Source organism: Palaemon carinicauda, chromosome 39 (genome assembly GCF_036898095.1).
Source record: "Palaemon carinicauda isolate YSFRI2023 chromosome 39, ASM3689809v2, whole genome shotgun sequence".
NCBI classification, from domain to species: Eukaryota; Metazoa; Arthropoda; class Malacostraca; order Decapoda; family Palaemonidae; genus Palaemon; species Palaemon carinicauda.
In genome coordinates, this window is record NC_090763.1 from 1,177,038 (window position 1) to 1,196,767 (window position 19,730).

General features: G+C 33.2%; 1 protein-coding gene across 1 annotated transcript in view; it reads left to right on the top strand.

Moving 5' to 3' along the window:
• The window catches only part of LOC137630912 (CD109 antigen-like), a 141,377-nt gene that overhangs the window by 78,337 nt on the left and 43,310 nt on the right, over nt 1-19,730 (top strand). The window contains 2 exon segments of the mRNA XM_068362446.1: nt 12,169-12,364; nt 18,145-18,369. Coding sequence (XP_068218547.1) covers nt 12,169-12,364; nt 18,145-18,369 — 421 coding nt within the window.

Here is a 19,730-nt window from a genome sequence, read left to right on the forward strand (position 1 = left end):
TTTTTGCAATTACCTGAGTGAGTATACTGCTTGGGGAAAATAAATATTAATACTAATAATGATAATAACCATTGCAGAAAAAACAGTAATTATAATTTTAATGATCATGGTGGTTTTTGCAAAATGCTGTTGTAATGATTAAAAAAAAATCTCTTTTGACAGCAGCTTTTAAATGTCGTGTTCTCGACGAGTTTTTATGCATAGCTTAACCTTTGTTTCTCTTTTTTGTTGAATAATTAAGGTGGTGTTAAACCTTCCTTAGCGTTTACAGAAAGTCTTAAGAGAAGGAAATTCGTGTTTTTTTGTATTATTCTTCTCGTAAATGGGACGACACACATACACAAACACGCACACGCATACACACACACACACACACATATATATATATATATATATATGTATATATATATGTATATATATATATATAGGAAAAGAATAAAAAGAAAGTGTGAAATTCTTTATTCTTTTAGTTTCATGTATATACATACATACATACATACATACATACATAAAAGCACAAGTGCACGCAAACCTAATTAGTACTCTTTTTTTTTTTTTATATTCCACTTTTTATTTTGTTGTTTCCAATAATGGAAGGAGACACCACACTACCTTGGTGTCAGGGAAAGCTGAACCTCACTGAACTTCACTGAACTTCTCTGAACTTCTGGCCTTGAACGCCAGCCTCCTGCCAACCATTTAAGGGCCTGACCAAGCCCTCTCTATGGGGGGAAATGAGGGGATAAGGGGCGTGAGGGCGTTGTTGCGCAAGGGCGGCTGTCGTATGTAGTACGAAGGTTGGTGACAGTAATGTTACTTTTGAGAAGTCGATCGTGATAGTATCTGGGACATTTGTTGTTGTTGTTGTTGTTGTTGCTTTGATTGGATTAAACAATATGATGAAAAGGATGTTTATAATATATAAAATGATAATGAGTCACATTGCGTGGCAATAATAATGATAATAATCATAAATAGAGTTTCAGGAATATCGTTATTATTATTATTATTATTATTATTATTATTATTATTATTATTATTATTATTATTATTATTATTTTTATACCCTGAATTTCAAGCTAGGAGAACGAGAGTCACCTATGTTTGTTGCAGCTGAATAATTATCGACTTCAATGGCAAGTGGCTCAGTCGACGGCCCTGACAACTACCTCCACGTCACAGTCTTGCCTGTAACTGTTTGCTCCTTGAAGGCGGCGTTACAAACGGCATTGTATCCGTTACTTGTATTCATGACCTTCATGGATTTTAAATTGTGGAAAATATGCACAAGCAAACTTATCCAAGAAGCTCAAAATGCAGCGTTTTTGTAGGAGTTTGAGGAGTTTGACGCGCTACTGGTGAGCGCTTGAGGTCAGGTGTATAAAGCGACTAGCATTGGGAAGTTATACTGCCCATTGGGTTCATCCACGATTGGTTTATGATGGATTTAAAAGGTAAAGGGTGAATTTGACTATTTTTTTTAAGCCAGCCATTTCTTGGGAAAAGACTTAAATATTTGTTTATTTATTTATGTATATATATATATGTATATATACATACATATATATATATATATATGATTATGTAAATATCATATTTATACACACACACACACACACACACATATATATATATATATATATGTATATATATATGTGTGTGTGGGTGTGTGTTTGTGTAAATATGATATTTACATATACATTTATATATGTATATATATATAGAAATATATATATATATATATATATACATACATATATATATATATATATATATATTATTTACATACATATATACATATATATATTATTTACATACATATATACATATATATGTGCTATATATACATATATAGATATGTATATATAAAAGAATACATATGCCTATATATATATATATATGTGTGTGTGTGTGTGTGTGAGTATATATATATATATATATATATGTGTGTAACTGTGTATGTATGATGACACGTCCTGCAGCGATTGGTCACCTCATCAACCAGGTCCCGAGATTGCATCCCCAGTAGGAGAAACACTTCAAACTCCCTTTCCTAAGGTTGACTGAATCTGTAAATTGGAATTAGGTAGTTAGTTAGTTAACTGTGATTGATAACTGCCAATCTTAAGCATATACACCGTGTACCAAGAAACATTCTGCTTAAAAGCTGTTTACTTCAGTCCGTAAGTGTCTACTTCGTTATCTATACATAGGAGAGGAAATGAATCAAATGTAGAAAGTTTATGTCCTCAGAATGACGATTTATATCTGAAGGACCTGCAAGAACCCGAAGGTATGAGTCATTTAAGGACATTCAAATCAAGCAGTTCTCATGGTGACTGTAACTACATTTAAGATAGATCAATTTCTTCTATGGAATATTTTGAAATCATTTTTTGTTTTAACATATATCCTTTCACAAAGAAATTAAATTCAATTAGAGTTTAAAAAGATTATAAAAATTGTTTTCTTTATTGAGAGGTTGCTGCTCACGCAAGACTTCTAAGATATGTTATAAGGGACTAAGCACTGATAATTTTGGTGAATCAATAGTACCATGCCAATATATATACAGTATATATATATATATATATATATACATATATATATATATATATATATATATATGTATGTATATATATGCATACAAATATATGTGTGACATTTATATATGATTTTTCTTAAATGATTTTTATCTGATACATAACGGTACAAGTAATACCGTTTCAGTCATAATCAAGGTCCAAATTAAACAATTAAAAATGTTAATTGTTTTTCATATCTCAAAACATTCAGACACATCTCTATGAAGATTGTTTTTACTATCTTTTATATAGATCCATAAGTAGTTTTTTTCACGAGTTTTCCTTCACTTATACTTATATCCCAAGGATTTTTTCAATGTCATTTTTATTCAAATGTAATCGTTAGAACTTCAAGTCAAACTAACTGCCATGGTTTTATTGTAAAGCAGACTATCATTTCATAGTTTCAAGTATTTGATCTATTATTTCTTATAGGTTTTTTTTTTTCTTTTAATTTTTGATTTCGATTTCCGTACTGGGTAATAATGATGATTATAAAAATGACACGGCTCTATCCACAATTATGGCCTGCCCTATTTTAATATAAAGAAAGTTGACAATAACACCATTCATCTGTTCGCCCTTTCCATTAAACATTCATTAATCACTATTAATCCACTGTTCCAGACAACGCCTTAAAACTGGTGTTAAGTTGCCCTTCGTGGATTTAAGATCAGATAACAGACTGGCCTACCTAGTTCTTTTGGAGCGTCGTAGACGTGGTCCTATTATGTGATATTTTAAGAATAAAAAATTCTGTTAAAAGTCGGGTTATTTAAAATAATGAGTTTGGAAGTGTAATGATCCGGTGAGATTCACAAATGGCTGCCAAATGACTTTCTCCAACCGAAGGTTCCTGTTATGTATTTGCTTGTGTATGGAATATTATTATTATTATTATTATTCATTATTATTATTATTATTATTATTATTATTAGCTAAGCTACAACCCTAGTTGGAAAAGCAGGATGCCATAAGCGCAAGGGCTCCAACATGGAAAATGGCCAAGTGAGGAAAGGAATTAAGGAAGCGGCTTGAATAGTGTGCTTGGTGTTACCTCAAGCAAGAGAACCCCAACCTAAGTCAGTGGAAAACCATGCAACAGAGGCTATGGCACTACCCAAGACCAGAGAACAATGGTTTGATTATGGAGTGTCCTAGAAGATCTGCTTGGATGTTCCTGTGATATCTGGGAGCTCTATCGCTGGATTTCAATATATTTTGGGATGATAGTACTATAGGCCAATAAAGAATAGCTTATATTTTACAGTAGTTCTTCATGTAGGAATTTTATTTTTCCTTTTGTAAAGTAGAAATACGAATTATTACGGCTTTATAATTATTTCAAACATTAATACATCTTACATTGTGTAAATCAAAGCTTTATAAATATATAAACCATTCAGTATCTATACATATTGAAAAAATAGCCATCAAATCTCATCCAATACTGACATAGGCATTAAGTCGAAGGTATTCTAAGCACATGATTAAAAGAATCAGTATCTATATATATTAAAAAGAAATAGGCATCAAATCCCATACAATACTGACATAGGCATAAAGTCGAAGGTATTTTAAGCACAAGATTCTAAGAAACTTTATATCTCAGAAGAAAATTAGGTACAGTAGGCGTAAAATGCAAGTGCTCTTGACTTGCTGCCCTGTTCAGCAATGAAATTCTTCTTGCTTGACTCTTTGATCTTTAGGACATGAAGGACTGTCAAGAAATGAAAGCCTTGTTCTAGTTAAAATGTGAAGGAAAATTGATTTTGTCAAGCGTGTATTGATATGCTTTGACAAGGTTTGTGTAATTTGAAAATTATGTTGATTGATTAGTTTATTAGTGTTATGTAATTTAATTATGCCTTTTATATATGTATATATATATATATATATATATATATGTATAATTTACATTTAAGTCAATTGCTTTAGTCGCATCAATGTGTTTCCTACAGGAATCCTCGTATATTATGAAATATATGTAAAAATTGATATATGATAGGAATTGTAAATTGATGTTAACCAATTATATATATATATATATATATATATAGATATATATATGTATATATATATATGTGTGTGTGTGTGTGTATATATATACATGTATATATATGCATATATATATATATATATATGTGTGTGTGTGTGTGTATATATATATATATATATATATGAGTGTGCAATGACAATAACTTTGATCTAATGTCACATTTATTTTAAAATTTTAATCAGTTGTTGGCGATTCAGAAAATACAATTTCAATTCTACTGATCTGATCATCTCAGTTGGAAGCTAATATTATCGGGTTGCTTTTCTAGAACATTCCTCACGAGTCTCTATCACTCCATTTTCAAGATAAAAGAATGAGTCACTTGGTGTTTTAAAGTTGAATGTTGTAAAGATTATGCCACTTCGTCTATCTATATTGCGTTACTCATGAATCCCAATGAATAATCTTAAGTATTTTTTTATTATTTTGGGAATATTCATTTGAGATCTGAACTTCCTCGTAGGGATTGCCACATCATAAAAGAGGTTTTATTTATGGACTGGTACCCTCTTGGCAGGTTCCCTGGAATCCAGATGTTTTCTTCTTCTCCCGCAGATACAATCGACTTTCACTGCCTCTAACCTTTTTGCGAACAGGAATGTACTCCAATGATGGAGTATTAATAGCCACTGGTGTATTCTAACGTCAATGCATGTGCGTGTGCAGCTGTGTGTAGGTGCTTGCGCTCGTGTACACCTTTATTTGCGGTTACTCTAGCATTTGCGTGGGCTAATGGGTTCACTGCATTACCTAACTGGGACTAATCTTGAGTAAAAAATGACGTTGCGAGTTCAGGGAACTTTTAAATCCTCTGAGGCTCTTTCTTACTTTAATTCTTAGCCAATTGCTGCTTGATCGCGATCGCCAAGTTATGTTGCAAGTTGTGTTATTGCTTGGGATTCTTACTAGTTTTAGTCATACACCCCGAGTCCTATCCTCCTTTTATCTCCGGGGTTTGGTTTTGCATGAGTGTGTACATTATTTTAGAGTAGTTTTCTTTCATCTTTCTGTGGCTGATTAACTAATTTTTTAGTTCGATTATCAGCCAAGGATTAAAAAGCGCTAATGTCGTTAACTGTCGCTAATGGAATAAAAGTTAACAAAACACTTGTTGAAAACTGATATAAATGAATGTCACAACGTAGCATCCTTCACATAAAAAAAAATTTTTTTTTAATAAAAATCCTAAATTTTATATAAGAAAAGACTCAATCGTTGACCTTAATGTTGTTGAAACTGATTACATATTATTGGGCCCACGCAGTTTCAAACGGCACGCGCGTTTGTTTGAGTTACGACGTATATTCGTACAATTCTTTCTTTTCGTTAAGGGTCGTTTATCCTATGACCTTTTAATGAAATATAGCCCTTCGTGTAAATGCTCACGCACTGGTGAAAATGGGCCTTTATTTCCTTTGATTTATAATGGTCATGTCATGACGTAAACTGAGATGATCTGAGAGATTGATATGTTCGCTTCATTTTTCATACCTCTCTCTCTCTCTCTCTCTCTCTCTCTCTCTATATATATATATATATATATACATACATACATACATACATACATACATATATATATATATATACATATATATATATATATATATACATCGACGTACTACATTCCCCCTGAAGGCTCCACAACTCCCATTCTCTCTCTCTCTCTCTCTCTCTCTCTCTCTCTCTTCAGTTTAACTGAATACGGAATAATGAATGGAATTACGCCACCCTTTTTATTACAGTTTCACCATTGCTACCCAATTTCCTTAATGAATTTCCACTTCTTTATTCACCAGTGCCTCTCTCTCTCTCTCTCTCTCTCTCTCTCTCTCTCCAGTTGAGATGACTTATCTTTATTCTTTCAGTTAACAGGACTCATTTATTGCAACGAATTTACGTATCTTGACTAATTTCTCTATCTGTTTATTGGCATTTCTAATCCGGCCAACCACCTGTCTCCGAGGAATCCCCCCCCCTCTCTCTCTCTCTCTCTCTCTCTCTCTCTCTCTGGCTACCGAGACTGTGACCCTGCAAGGAAACCCATCCAAATTTTCGGATCGCTTTAAGCTTTGGCCAACGGTGAAAGTTATAAGATTCAACGACGGCACCTTCTGACTCATGCCTGCCTCTAGCATCCATCCCCTCTCCCCCAATCTATCAAAGCCCCCCTCCCCCCATCTCATCCGTGTTCCCCCTCTCCCCTTTGAGCGCTTCGGCTTGAGACCTTTCTCCCGCATACCCTTCGAGGCAAATACCCTGGATAGGAGGGTATCTGGGTACTTTGGCCACTGCTCTGTGCACTGCACTTTATATTCATAACACTTTCTTGTTATATTTTAGGTAACGTAATGCAAATATTATTTTTATTCCTGTTGTGATTCAAGTTTAGTTTGTTTGTCTAACAATCTTTCGCCAAAAAGAAAAAACGCGTAAATAGCAACAGATGATTAAATTCTTGTATTAAATAGCAAGGTGTAACTATAGGAGTGGCCTGATAAACCTCATTTCAAATGTCTATGTTTAATAAACAAATTCTACGTGTTATTACAGTAGAATTGGAGGAACCAGATAAAAGACAAATTTTGAAAAGAACTTTTAACCTGACTATTTCGCACCTGTTTTGCTTCTATGATAGAATGATCTATCGCACTCTACATTTAAAATCTGAAATCATTCTTGGTCTGTGCTGTATTTTACATACAAACAATAAGCACACGCATGTACACACACACACACACACATATTTATATATATATATATATATATATATATGCATACATGTATGTATGTATGTATGTATGTATGTATGCATGTATGTATGTGTATTTGTGTATGTACACATATACTTGACATGCATGGACAGACGCACACTCTCACCTTCTATCATCATCATTATGGAGAGAACAGAGAAGAGGCACTGAATCAAAACATTGTATTACGTAAGAATTTACTATGAATTGCGTGACATAATCACGAAAGAACAAATTTACCTTTACATGCGTGTTTATAATTATTGTGGGACATGGATGAAAACATCTAATAACCCTCTCTCTCTCTCTCTCTCTCTCTCTCTCTCTCTCTCTCTCTCATTTATTTGTCGTGGAGTTAATTTCCTTGATGACGGTTTCCTGTTCCCAATTAATTTGGTTACTCTATTACTTCACGCATTCAACCTGACGTCAATGCTCTCTCTCTCTCTCTCTCTCTCTCTCTCTCCTCTCTCTCTCTCTCTTGTTCAGGCCTAATCTAATCAAGATTGTTGCTAGACTTCGTGGAGAGGAGGTCTGTGACGAGGTACACCCTGAGAGGTAGAATCTTTCTACACGAATGACCCCAAGTAATAATCGCTACATGATTTCTTACAAAGTTGGTCGGTTATCTTGTTTTTAGAGGTTTTGTCAGTACGTCCCATTCTAATTGACCAATTTATGTAATCCAATCCATTATGATAACACGAGGGAAAAAAAAAGTAATCGACAAATATAAACTGATATTGATCACTATCCACATATTTCTCTGAGTAGAGCAAAGTCAAAAGAATTGTTTCAGTCTTTACCTTTGCTATAAATCTGCAGCCATTATTTATTCAATATTATTGATGCAAAGGCTATTAGGACTGGAAACCTTGTGTCTTAGTCAAGCCAAATATATGGAAAAACTATCATAATTCAGATAACACAGAAACACTTATGGAAATCTAAGCTTGCTTGAATATAATCATGTTAACTTATAGCTTACATTACCGCCATAATCGTCCGATCCTCTGAATGACTACAGTGTCGTTGACCTCGAAAGCCGTAACGTCATTTTGATGTGATAGTAAACAGCTTTGTCATTTAGCGTGACAAAATTACGTAATCGATGTCTATATGGCTCTAGAACACCGCAATCATTTTCCGTTTGGTAATCGGCAGGAAAGCAACTCTCATCTCCTTGGTTGAGTGGAAATAAAAGCTGGTTGGCATGTGTTTGCTTAGTGTAGATGAAGCTCTGTTATAACTATGCATTTGTAGATAACCGCCCCCTTCCCATCTCTCTCTCTCTCTCTCTCTCTCTCTCTCTCTCTCTCTCTCTCTCTCAATCTTTAACCACCAGTAACCCAAAACCAATCGTCTAACGAGACTCGTAATATTTCAATACTACTTCTAATAGTTATTATTATTATTATTATTATTATTATTATTATTATTATTATTATTATTGGGACCTTATAAGTATGCTTTTAAGAAATATAGTAACTGTAATAAGAAAACGGAATGAGCTCTATTTTGCATCTTAGAAACGTTTGTAGGACTCATAAATATATTTAGATGTTACCTTTCATATTATTTGATAATGCTTTTCCTTTTTTAATTATTTCATAAACATTCAATATATTCATGTACATGCACATATATATATATATATATATATATAATATATATATATATATATGTATATATAAAAAGATATATATATATATATATATATATGTATCTATATATACATATATATATGTAAATATATATATATATGTACATATATATATATATATATATATATTAATTTGGAAGTAACCAAAGGTCAATGAACTGCTGTAACTGCTGTGTTCAGTTAATATACATAACATTCATAAATGAAATAAAAAGAAGTGAACAAGCCAACACTTTTGATAAATGAAAATTGAACATATTCAAACTATAGAAATGCATAGTACTAATGAAATCAACAACCTATGCACATCCAATTTCTGAAGAAACGGGAAAATGGATATAATCACCAAATAGTATTAATTAGATTTGTTAAATCGAAAAAGTTTGGTATATTTTTATAGCACCACTTTCGTGTACAGTAATGTAATCGCCATTCAAATTGATCTCTTCCTAATTGCAATCACCAATCAGTATTAATTACTTTTGTTAAAACAGAAGGAAGTCTGTTATGCTTTTAGTACCAATTTCATGTACAGTAATGTAATCACCGGTCGAATTGGTTTCTTCTTAATTGCAATCACCAATCAGTATTGATTACTTTTGTTAAAAAGGCCTGGTATCGTTTTAGCACCACTTTCAAGTACAGTAAGGCAATCACCATTTAAATTGTTTTTTTTCTTAACTATAATCACCAATCAATATTAAATAATTTTGTTAAAACAAAAAAGTCTGGTATCATTTTATAGCATTACTTTCATTCGCAATAAGGTAACCACCGTTTAAATTGGTCTCTTCTTTATTGCAATCAACAATCAGTATTAATTAATTTTGGGTGGCCTGGTATCATTTTATCACCACTTTCATGTACAGTAGTTTAATCATCATTTAAAGTGCTCTCTTCTTAATTGCAATCACTAATCAGTAATAATTAATTTTGTTCAAACAAAAAAGTCTGGCATCATTTCAGCACCACTTTCATGTACAGTAAGGCAATCACCAGTTAAATTGGTCTCTTCTTAATTGCAATCACCAATCAGTATTAATTAGTTTTGTTAAAACAAAAAAAGCCTGGCATCATTTTGGCACCACTTTCAATGTACAGTAATGTAACCACCAAGTAAATTGCTTTCTTTTTAATTGTAATCACCAATCAGTATTGATTAGTTATGTTAAAACGAAAAAAAGTCTGGTATACTTTTAGCATTACTTTCATTTCCATTAAGGTAATCATCATTGACATTGCTCTTGTTTTAATTGCAATCACCAATTGGTATTAATTAATTTTGTTAAAAAAAAAAAAGACGTATAATTATAGCACCATTTCCATGTACAGTAATGTAACCACCAAGTAAATTGCTCTCTTCTTGCCTGCTCTCCCATTGAGGTTCTTCGTCATGTAATTACATTCGCCACCAGTCTTCGTCGTAGATGACTCTTCTGAAAGGACAACAGCTGTTCAGGCTGGGTCATTCACGTCCCCGTGATTTTTATGAGTTTTTTGTGGTCTTGAGATGTTTCCGGTGCTGTGTCCGCTCATTGACCTGTCGCTGCGTGGACTTACGGAAATAAATTAGTTTGCGGTGATAAGTGTTCATGGTTTGATGACAGCTGTGTGTACTTTTGTATGCTGGAAAACCAAAGCTGAAAGCTTTGTGTAATCCTTGAAATAGCTACTTTGTTTATTTTTAATGGTCAGTAAGGAAGGTTGAAAGAAATATATGTTAATTGGATACTTATTTTTTGTGTGTTTATTGACGTTATCAATTTGTTCTGCAATTGATTGTGTGCTTGTTGTACTATCTGTTGTATATTTTGTGTGTACTGTCTGTTGTGTATTTTTCGTATTCTCTGTACCATCTGCTGTATACTTATTGACGTGGTTAATAGCCTCTATAATGACATGAATATATATATATATATATATATATGTATATATATATATATATATTCATATATATATATATGTATATATATGTATGTAAATATATGTATACACACACACACACACACATATATATATATATATATGTGTGTGTGTGTGTGTGCATACACACACACACACATATATATATATATATATGTGTGTGTGTGTGTGTGTGTGCATACACACACACACACATATATATATATATATATATACAGTATATATATATATATAGATATATATATATATATACAGTATGTATATATATATATATATATACATATATATATATATATATATATGTACATTTTGTGTACTTTAAGTTAAATATTTTCTGCAAAATACTTTACTATGTAGACAAGAAAGTTTCAATTTACTTTTCCCTTATTAATGTTTATTTAGTCTCTCGAATCAAAGAGAACAAGAACATGCGTATTATCATTGTGAATTAGAATTAGGAGCGAACAGCTTTTCATAGTTCTCATGATAGAATTAGCCATTACAAATCATTTTGTAAATTAACTTTTTTCTTCATTTAGTTTTTACTTTTTTTTTGGGGGGGGGAGGGGGGGAGAGAAACTGTGTGACTCAACGCCTAACCAGAAAAACAACTGAAAAATCTTATTTAGAATCATATGTATGTTTTAATCGTATTCAATCATTTCCCATATCAGGATTAACATAATCCATATCATTCAAATTTAATCAGGAACGGATAGTAAATAATTTTGACTGCTCTGTCTTCATGAATTTTGAAGATATTTTAAACACATAAAGGCAGTTGGTATCACGCTCTGCAACTCAAAGGTTCATTGTCCTGAAATGAGTTTACATACCAAACTTTAGGCAGACATGAAGTTGTTTGGAGCCTATTAGGCTCGCTTAACCGACACAAAGGTCCGGGGTTCGATACGAGCTCAAAGTCACTGGTACACCTTGCTCCAAAGAAGTGTACCCTACCACACGCTTACTGTACGAGTATGTTGATATAACTCGAGTACACTTTGCGTGCTTAATGTTTGTATATTTGGGTGTATAGAATGTAGTATGTGTAAATGTGTGTGTATATATAGACATCTATCAATAGGATGGAGCCAATATACACACCCAATGATAAATCTTTTTGTCGTATCTAAAGAACCTCTCCTCCACGCTTCTAATCCTTATACGTTCTCCTTTTTTCCACAGGACATACAGCGTTGTAGGAGGACGAGTTCTTCGCCCTAACAGAGATTACCACGTCGTAGTGTCGACACACGGGACGGAGGAACCTGTGCAGTTCAACGTCGAAGTCGGAGGGAAGCAGGATGCGGGCGGAGGACTCATACTCAACAGGCAGTTGGCCGACCTGCAGCCAGACTCGACGCAAGTTCTGAAGTTTCAAGTAAGTCCTTGAAAGTGCTCTCTCTCTCTCTCTCTCTCTCTCTCTCTCTCTCTCTCTCTCTCTCATTATGCTCCGATCCGTAAACAGATGACCCACGTCCTTGAATTTCAAGTTATTTCCTTAAATATGTTAAGAGCTTCTTTCTCTCTCTCATATATATGTTTCTCTAATATATATACATATATATATATATATATATATATGTGTGTGTGTGTGTGTGCGTGTGTGTGTGTATATATACATACACACACATATATATGTATATATATATATTGCATTCTCTGTTTCTCTAATATATATATATATATATATATATGTATATATATATATATATATACAGTATATATTCCTCTCTCTCTCTCTCTCTCTCTCTCTCTCTCTCTCTCTCTCTTTTATGTATATTATATTTTTTTATCTTTTGTTATGATATACTCATTTACAATCTCACAGTTTATAACATATATACAACATAGTATGTTTACATAAATATCTTTTTTTATTTCACATTTAGTGTATTTACAATTGACATTTTTACTATTTATCTAAATATATTTTTAATCGAAATTATATCTAGTCATGAATACTTGTTCAATAAAAGTTTTAAATCATATTTTATTCACATTAAACGTATGTATATTATAATTAGTTGCTAAGCTACAACCCAGTTGGAAAAGCAGGATGCACTAAGCCAAAGGGATCCAACAGGGAAAATAGCTCAGTTAGGAGATGAAATAAAGAAACGGATAGAAAAGTGTGCCCGAGTGTACCCTCCAGCAAAAGAACTCTAACCCAAGCCAGTAGAAGACCATGGTACAGAGGCTATGGCATTACCCAAGACTAGAGAACAATGGTTTGGTTTGGTAGTATTCGTCTCGTCACGTGTGTATTGAAAGAGGAGAATGTATAAAGAATAGGCCAAACTATTCGGTGTATGTGTAAGCAAATAATAAATTAGGCATAACCAGAGAGGGATCCAATAATACTAGTAGCTTTAAAAAAAAAAAAAAAATATATATATATATATATATATATATATATAACAGATGTAATCTTCCTTAGCACCAAGATAACTTAATATATGGTAGTCCAAATAAGGAAAATTGAAAGATGTGTATATGAAGGAATGCTCTACACTCTACAGTTTCGTCCGTCACTGGACTTCTCCTTAGAGCGTTTATTATGAAAATAGTAAACGCTTTAAGAAGAGGTCCAGTGGAGGACGAAACTGTAGAGCATTCCTTCATATACACATCTTTCAATTTTGATATATATATATATATATATATATATATACAGAGAGAGAGAGAGAGAGAGAGAGAGAGAGAGAGCTCAGACATATGCATTTATGGGTTTCTTTCTCCCTCGCGTATATACAAGTCTTTCTCCCTCTCTCGTCTATATATGGAGTTCTCTCTCTCTCTCTCTCTCTCTCTCTCTCTCTCTCTCTCTCTCTCTCGTTCTACGCGACAAAAATCTGACACTTGCCTCCTCCTCTCCCGTCGGCCCTTCACCTCACCCAAAACAAGTTCTCGAGCGACCTATGGAGGGAATAGCTATCATTTTACTAAGAGGTAGAATCTTATTCTGGTACCATACATGGGCGAGCCACTAAAAGGTAGCTAATATCTACAGTAAGTTTTCGGGTATTTCTCTATTCTAAGTGATGGAGTTATTAACATTGCACTCATGTTCGCCATGGCGAAGACCTTGCCTATATTTTACCCATTTCTTTATCTCGTTTTTCAATTACAAAACTACTTTCCTGACTCGTTACTAACACACACACACACACACACACACAGAGAGAGAGAGAGAGAGAGAGAGAGAGAGAGAGAGAGAGAGAGAGAGAGAATTCCTTTCAATAATAATCCATTGCATACGAAGATTCTTCTGTCATTAATTCTGGAATATACTTTTATGCACCAACGCAAGGATAAAAAGGAACCAACATGAATAAAAGCGCCGCTATGCAACGAGAATGGTAGAATAATTCAAAACGCTATTAATATTAATGAAAATCTGCAAATTGATGGCTCTACTGGTGCAGTGTTATCGGAACGACAAATACCCTCTTTTACTGTTATTTAAGTGAATATACTTGAGAAAGCTGGGAATTTATTACCACCAAGTGAATAAAGAGAATAGTAGCTACGGTTGTCGCTTTTCAAACTGAATAAAGAAGAAATTTGGTGATGAAGACGTATTTGTATCCAAGTTGAGGTCGGAAATTACAGTTCTATTCTTTATGGTATATGGCAACACTGTCAGATAACAGTGTGGGCGAGTTGCTTGAGCTGGTTAGTTTCATAATTCATCGGGAATTGTTGAGAAATATGGGGGAGAGAAACATGACATCCCCGTTCCCCCTTTATGGCTCTGACAGTCCAGAGGTTCAAATTAGGCATTTTGACGTCACTAACTTATCTGTTTGTAGAACTCCACTATGATCGATTGTCCATTGCATTTGATTACTGTTACTCTTTTCATATTTCAGTAACAGAGGAGTTAAGTTTTCGGTTTATACACCGTTGCTACTTTAACCAAATCCCTATGGTCAGTTGTAGGTTTATAAGGAATGGTTGCATCTCGTGTCCATGAACCCGCGAATTATCATGAAAGCTTACTCAAGTTACCCATGCAATGGCTTCATCTTTTAATAAGAGAAAGACTGTTAGACAGTCCTCATTTGTTAACAAAGGAATGATTGTTGGAATGATCACTTCTGTTAGCTTAATGACACGATTGGCAGCAGAACCTGACGAATAGGATGGCTACTTCTGTTTAAAGGCTTTAAATGCCGCATATGAATGGCAGGGCAAGGGACAGTGACATTGCCCTATCGAGCAGGACAATGCCCTAGAGACTGAGCATATACTCATATGATCAGCGCCCATACCCCCTCTCCACCCAAGCTACGACCAAGGAGGACAAGGCTATGGCTGCTGATGACTCAGCAGATAGACCTATAAACCAAACACCCCATCCTTAGCTCACAATGTTGGTGAGGTTGCAGTGACCAAAGGAACTAACGAGTTTGAGCGGGACTCGAACCCCAGTCTGACGTTCACCAGTTAGGGACGTTACCATGGGCCACCACAACCTTTAATCAAACTTTTATGATAAATATGTCTGCTATCAGATAATGACTGTTCGGATGACTGCCTTAGCAGAATTAAGATACCCGCTTTGGTTAATATTAAAATCAAATGGTTGAAATGGCATTGTGATACTCTTCGAATCATGAGTAACTTTTTTTAGAATTTGGTATGAGATTTCTCCGATTTAGTAGATTTGAGAACAAAGCCCTCAAAAGAATATTGTGAGATTACTCGAGTGCCATGTGGATGAGATCATGGTGAGGGGTGGATGACGATAATTTTTTCATGCTCTTCGCACATTTTAAGAGAGATTAGTTCACCAAACATTTCATAGGGCTCCAGAAGACACTAGAAGAGCTGTAAGACCCAGACTTACATGGCTGAGGACTATGAACCATGAGAGATGATGAATGGAGAAGTAATGATTTAAAAGCTCAAGATGGAGACGACTGGCAAAATCTAACAGAAGCCCTTTGCGTCAATGGTTGTAGGAGATGATGATGATGATGATTGATGACCAAAGACGAGGGATCATCTTAGGGTTAATAATTTTTCATTTGTTTTCGTACATTTTATGATAAAAGTCACGTACTTAAATGATATTCTCTTGTGCTCGTACATTTTACTGGGGAATTGTCAAATATTAAATCGTTTTCTTACGTTTTCTTAACATTTCAACTCGTTTGAATTCACTTGTGCGCGCGTGTGTTGTGTGTGTATGTGTGTGTGAGAGAGAGAGAGAGAGAGAGAGAGAGAGAGAGAGAGAGAGAGAGCGTTCGCTTCAGAATCTGCGAATCAAGTAAGCTGACCCCCACCAACTCAAGGGACCAGTTCATCTGTATTCCTGCCGTGGAAGGTCAGGTACCCAAGCAGGTATACCTTTAAATGCCAGCTTGTCCTTCTTCAACGCACCTTATAGCAAAAGGAGCTCTGGAAAGATTCAGAAGTTATATCTTTCGTTCTTAATTTTGGAATAGCCACTAGAGTGGAGAATGAAGGCAAAATGTGTTTTGAATACATGTTTTGTATAAAGTAAATTAGCTTTGTTTTCAAGGCCTTCACATTTTTTAAAATGATTCTTTTATTTACTTCAACTTAGAATGTTTTAATATTCATTAGATAAGAATAACTTAATATAACCTTATCAAAGAGAGAAATATATTTACTTAAATTAAAAAAAAAATAATAAAAAATAACTTTAAATTTTATCTTTAGTGCTTTTAGTATCATGCTCTCACCCCAAAGTAAATATGATCATAAAAGTCCCTTGATTTTCGTACCCAAAATAGTCGAAAATGCTCCAAGGAGTAGACTCGTTTTTCTTATCAGGTATAACGGAAAAGACTCGCTTTAGTCCTACCATCCTCCGTTGAACTTTTTGATCTTTGTTCTTTCTCTCTGGAGACATCAGGGAACTTTCCCTTGTTTGGTGTGGTTTAACTAAATAACTCTTACCTTTTACAAAATGTATTATTAAGTAAAATATTAGGATTTAGACTATTGGCTAGCCATGTTTGTTTTTATTTTCATAATGTATTTGTGAATACTCATACACACACACATAAATATATATATATATATATATATATATATATGCATATATATATATATATATATATGCATATATATATAAATATATATATGTATGTATATATAGATACACACACACACACACACACATATATATATATATATATATATATATATATATATATATATATATACAGCATATATATATATATATATATATATATATATATATATACAGCATATATATATATATATATATATATATATAGTGTAAACTTTAATATGACATACAAAGATATGTATATGAAAAGGGAATTGGAACATATATCTTACATCCTATTTCAAACTCAATCCAGAAATACTTTTGTAAAACGAAAGTCTGAAGGAACTGATATAGCCTTAAACTGTAGTCAAAGATAAGGCAAGAGCTATCAGCCCTATTTAGAAAGTAAAGTGACAGGATCTTTCTTTTCAAGTCTTAATGAAACGGAAATAGACTTAATTATGATGCCGGTTTGTTAGATCCTTTTTCAGGTCGCCTGTTTTAAGAAACCTTCCGTTGGTTTCAAAAGTTATTTAGTTAATATTGACGTTGTTGTTACCAATGATATTATTATTTTATTGTAATTCATTATAAATAGATACAGGCATACTTATGTTAAATGGGTATATATATATATATATATATATATATATATATATATATATATATATATATATATATACTGTATATATGTGTGTGTGCGTATATATATATATATATATATATATATATATATATATATATATATATGTATATATATATTCAGATATAGGCATATATATACACATACATATACATATATATACTCTTCTATATGTAAAAACACACGCACATATGTTTATGTATATGTTTATACATACATACATATATATATATATATATATATATATACTTTTCCCTATGTAAGAATACACGCACGTGTGTATATACACACACACACATATATATATATATATATATATATATATATATATATATACATACGTGTGTGCATATGAGTAGATTGTGCATATGTATACGCATATACAAATCTATGAGTATGATGATGACTAGATGTAAATACTTTACTTTCCTCAGTACGCTCATTACATTTAATTTTCCAACGGCAGATTGGAGACCTCGGACCTGGCATGTATAACTTGACGGTGAGTGGCTCCGGCGGTCTCACCTTCACCAACACGACGCCCCTCGAGTATGTTCACAAGTCCTACTCGGTCTTCATCCAGACGGACAAGGCTATCTACAAACCGGGAGATTTGATGCAGTTCAGAGTGGTCGTGGTCAATCCGCAGTTACGCCCAACGGTGACTGGCGCTATTGATGTGTTCATTAAGGTAAAAATTGTGGATTTTTTGGCATTTGCTTCGATTTTGTGAAGGCTGTGTATTCACCCCTGTCTGTTTATTTGTTTATTTGTTTGTATGCAACTTTACACACAACCTAATCTACCGATTTTGACCAAACTTGGTATTTATGTTGGGTATGACCCAAGGATGAATCTGCAGCCTTTTAGATAAGTACATCAAAGTATAAGTACGCAGCAGTACTTTGAAAATAATCGCAATATTAAGTAAATATTAAGTATTTTGTTAGTTTTTTTTTTTTTGTGTGTGTGTGTGTGTGTGAAAAACATTGGGCAAAAACTACTGAAACAGCTTCAACGGAACTTAGTGGGCATGTGGGTTATGACCGTAGGACAAATCCGTCAGATCTTAGTATAAATACCCACTGGAGTTAAGAGCAAAATAAGACTGCTTGGCATGGCGAAGGCATGCTCTCTACAGAGTTCCCCTCTAGATTAAGTTGTGATTAAGCATACGGTTTGGTGAGGATAAATAACTGTTTAAGTTATAATGGAGATTACGGCCGTGTAAGGATGATTAAATTCCTTATGTTATATTTAAGCATACAGTTTGGTAAACAAAATTTTCATTTTTCAAGTTATGATTAAGCATACAATTTGTCAAGGATAATTGCATTACTCTATAAGAAAAGTAATTGATTCTCTGAATTAAGCTTACAGTTTGGGATAGATAATAAAATAAATTCCTTAAATTTTATATAATGACACTGCATTCCTTAAGTTATGATCAAGTTTAAAGTTTGGGAGGATATTTAATTCTTTAAGCTATAACTTGAGTTCACAGGTCAGTAAAGATTATTAAAAACGTAATACTATACTCCACACTGAAGAAGAAATAAGATGTAAATGTATTCCTGAGTAAGATAGCAGCCAAATTATCTCTATATTAAAAAAAAAAAGTATGCTGTAATGTAATTTAGAACTCTAGCGTGAATGGAAACATGTTCAAGAACACAATAATGAACTTTGAAGGGAGAACAATACAAATACAGTCTAAAGAATATAAAATTAGTTCTGGGACATGACCAGTAAGTAAACATGAGCTCTATATGAAATGATAATTTTAGAAGAAAACTTAATATGAATAAACTAAAAAGAGTGGATTTATAAAATAAGTTCCATGCAAACAATAATATCAAAGATATGTTTGTCTGTAATTTTCAAAGTTTTTTTTTTCAGAAGTCATTCATTGTAACGGGCGAGTATTTAATCTGCGTTTTTTAATTACATTTTCACATTCTTTTACGAAAAAACGAAAATAAAAAACAGCAATTTCACATCGTGTGACCTTGTCAGGTTACAAGGCAGGAGAGGTAGTAATTTAATTTGTAA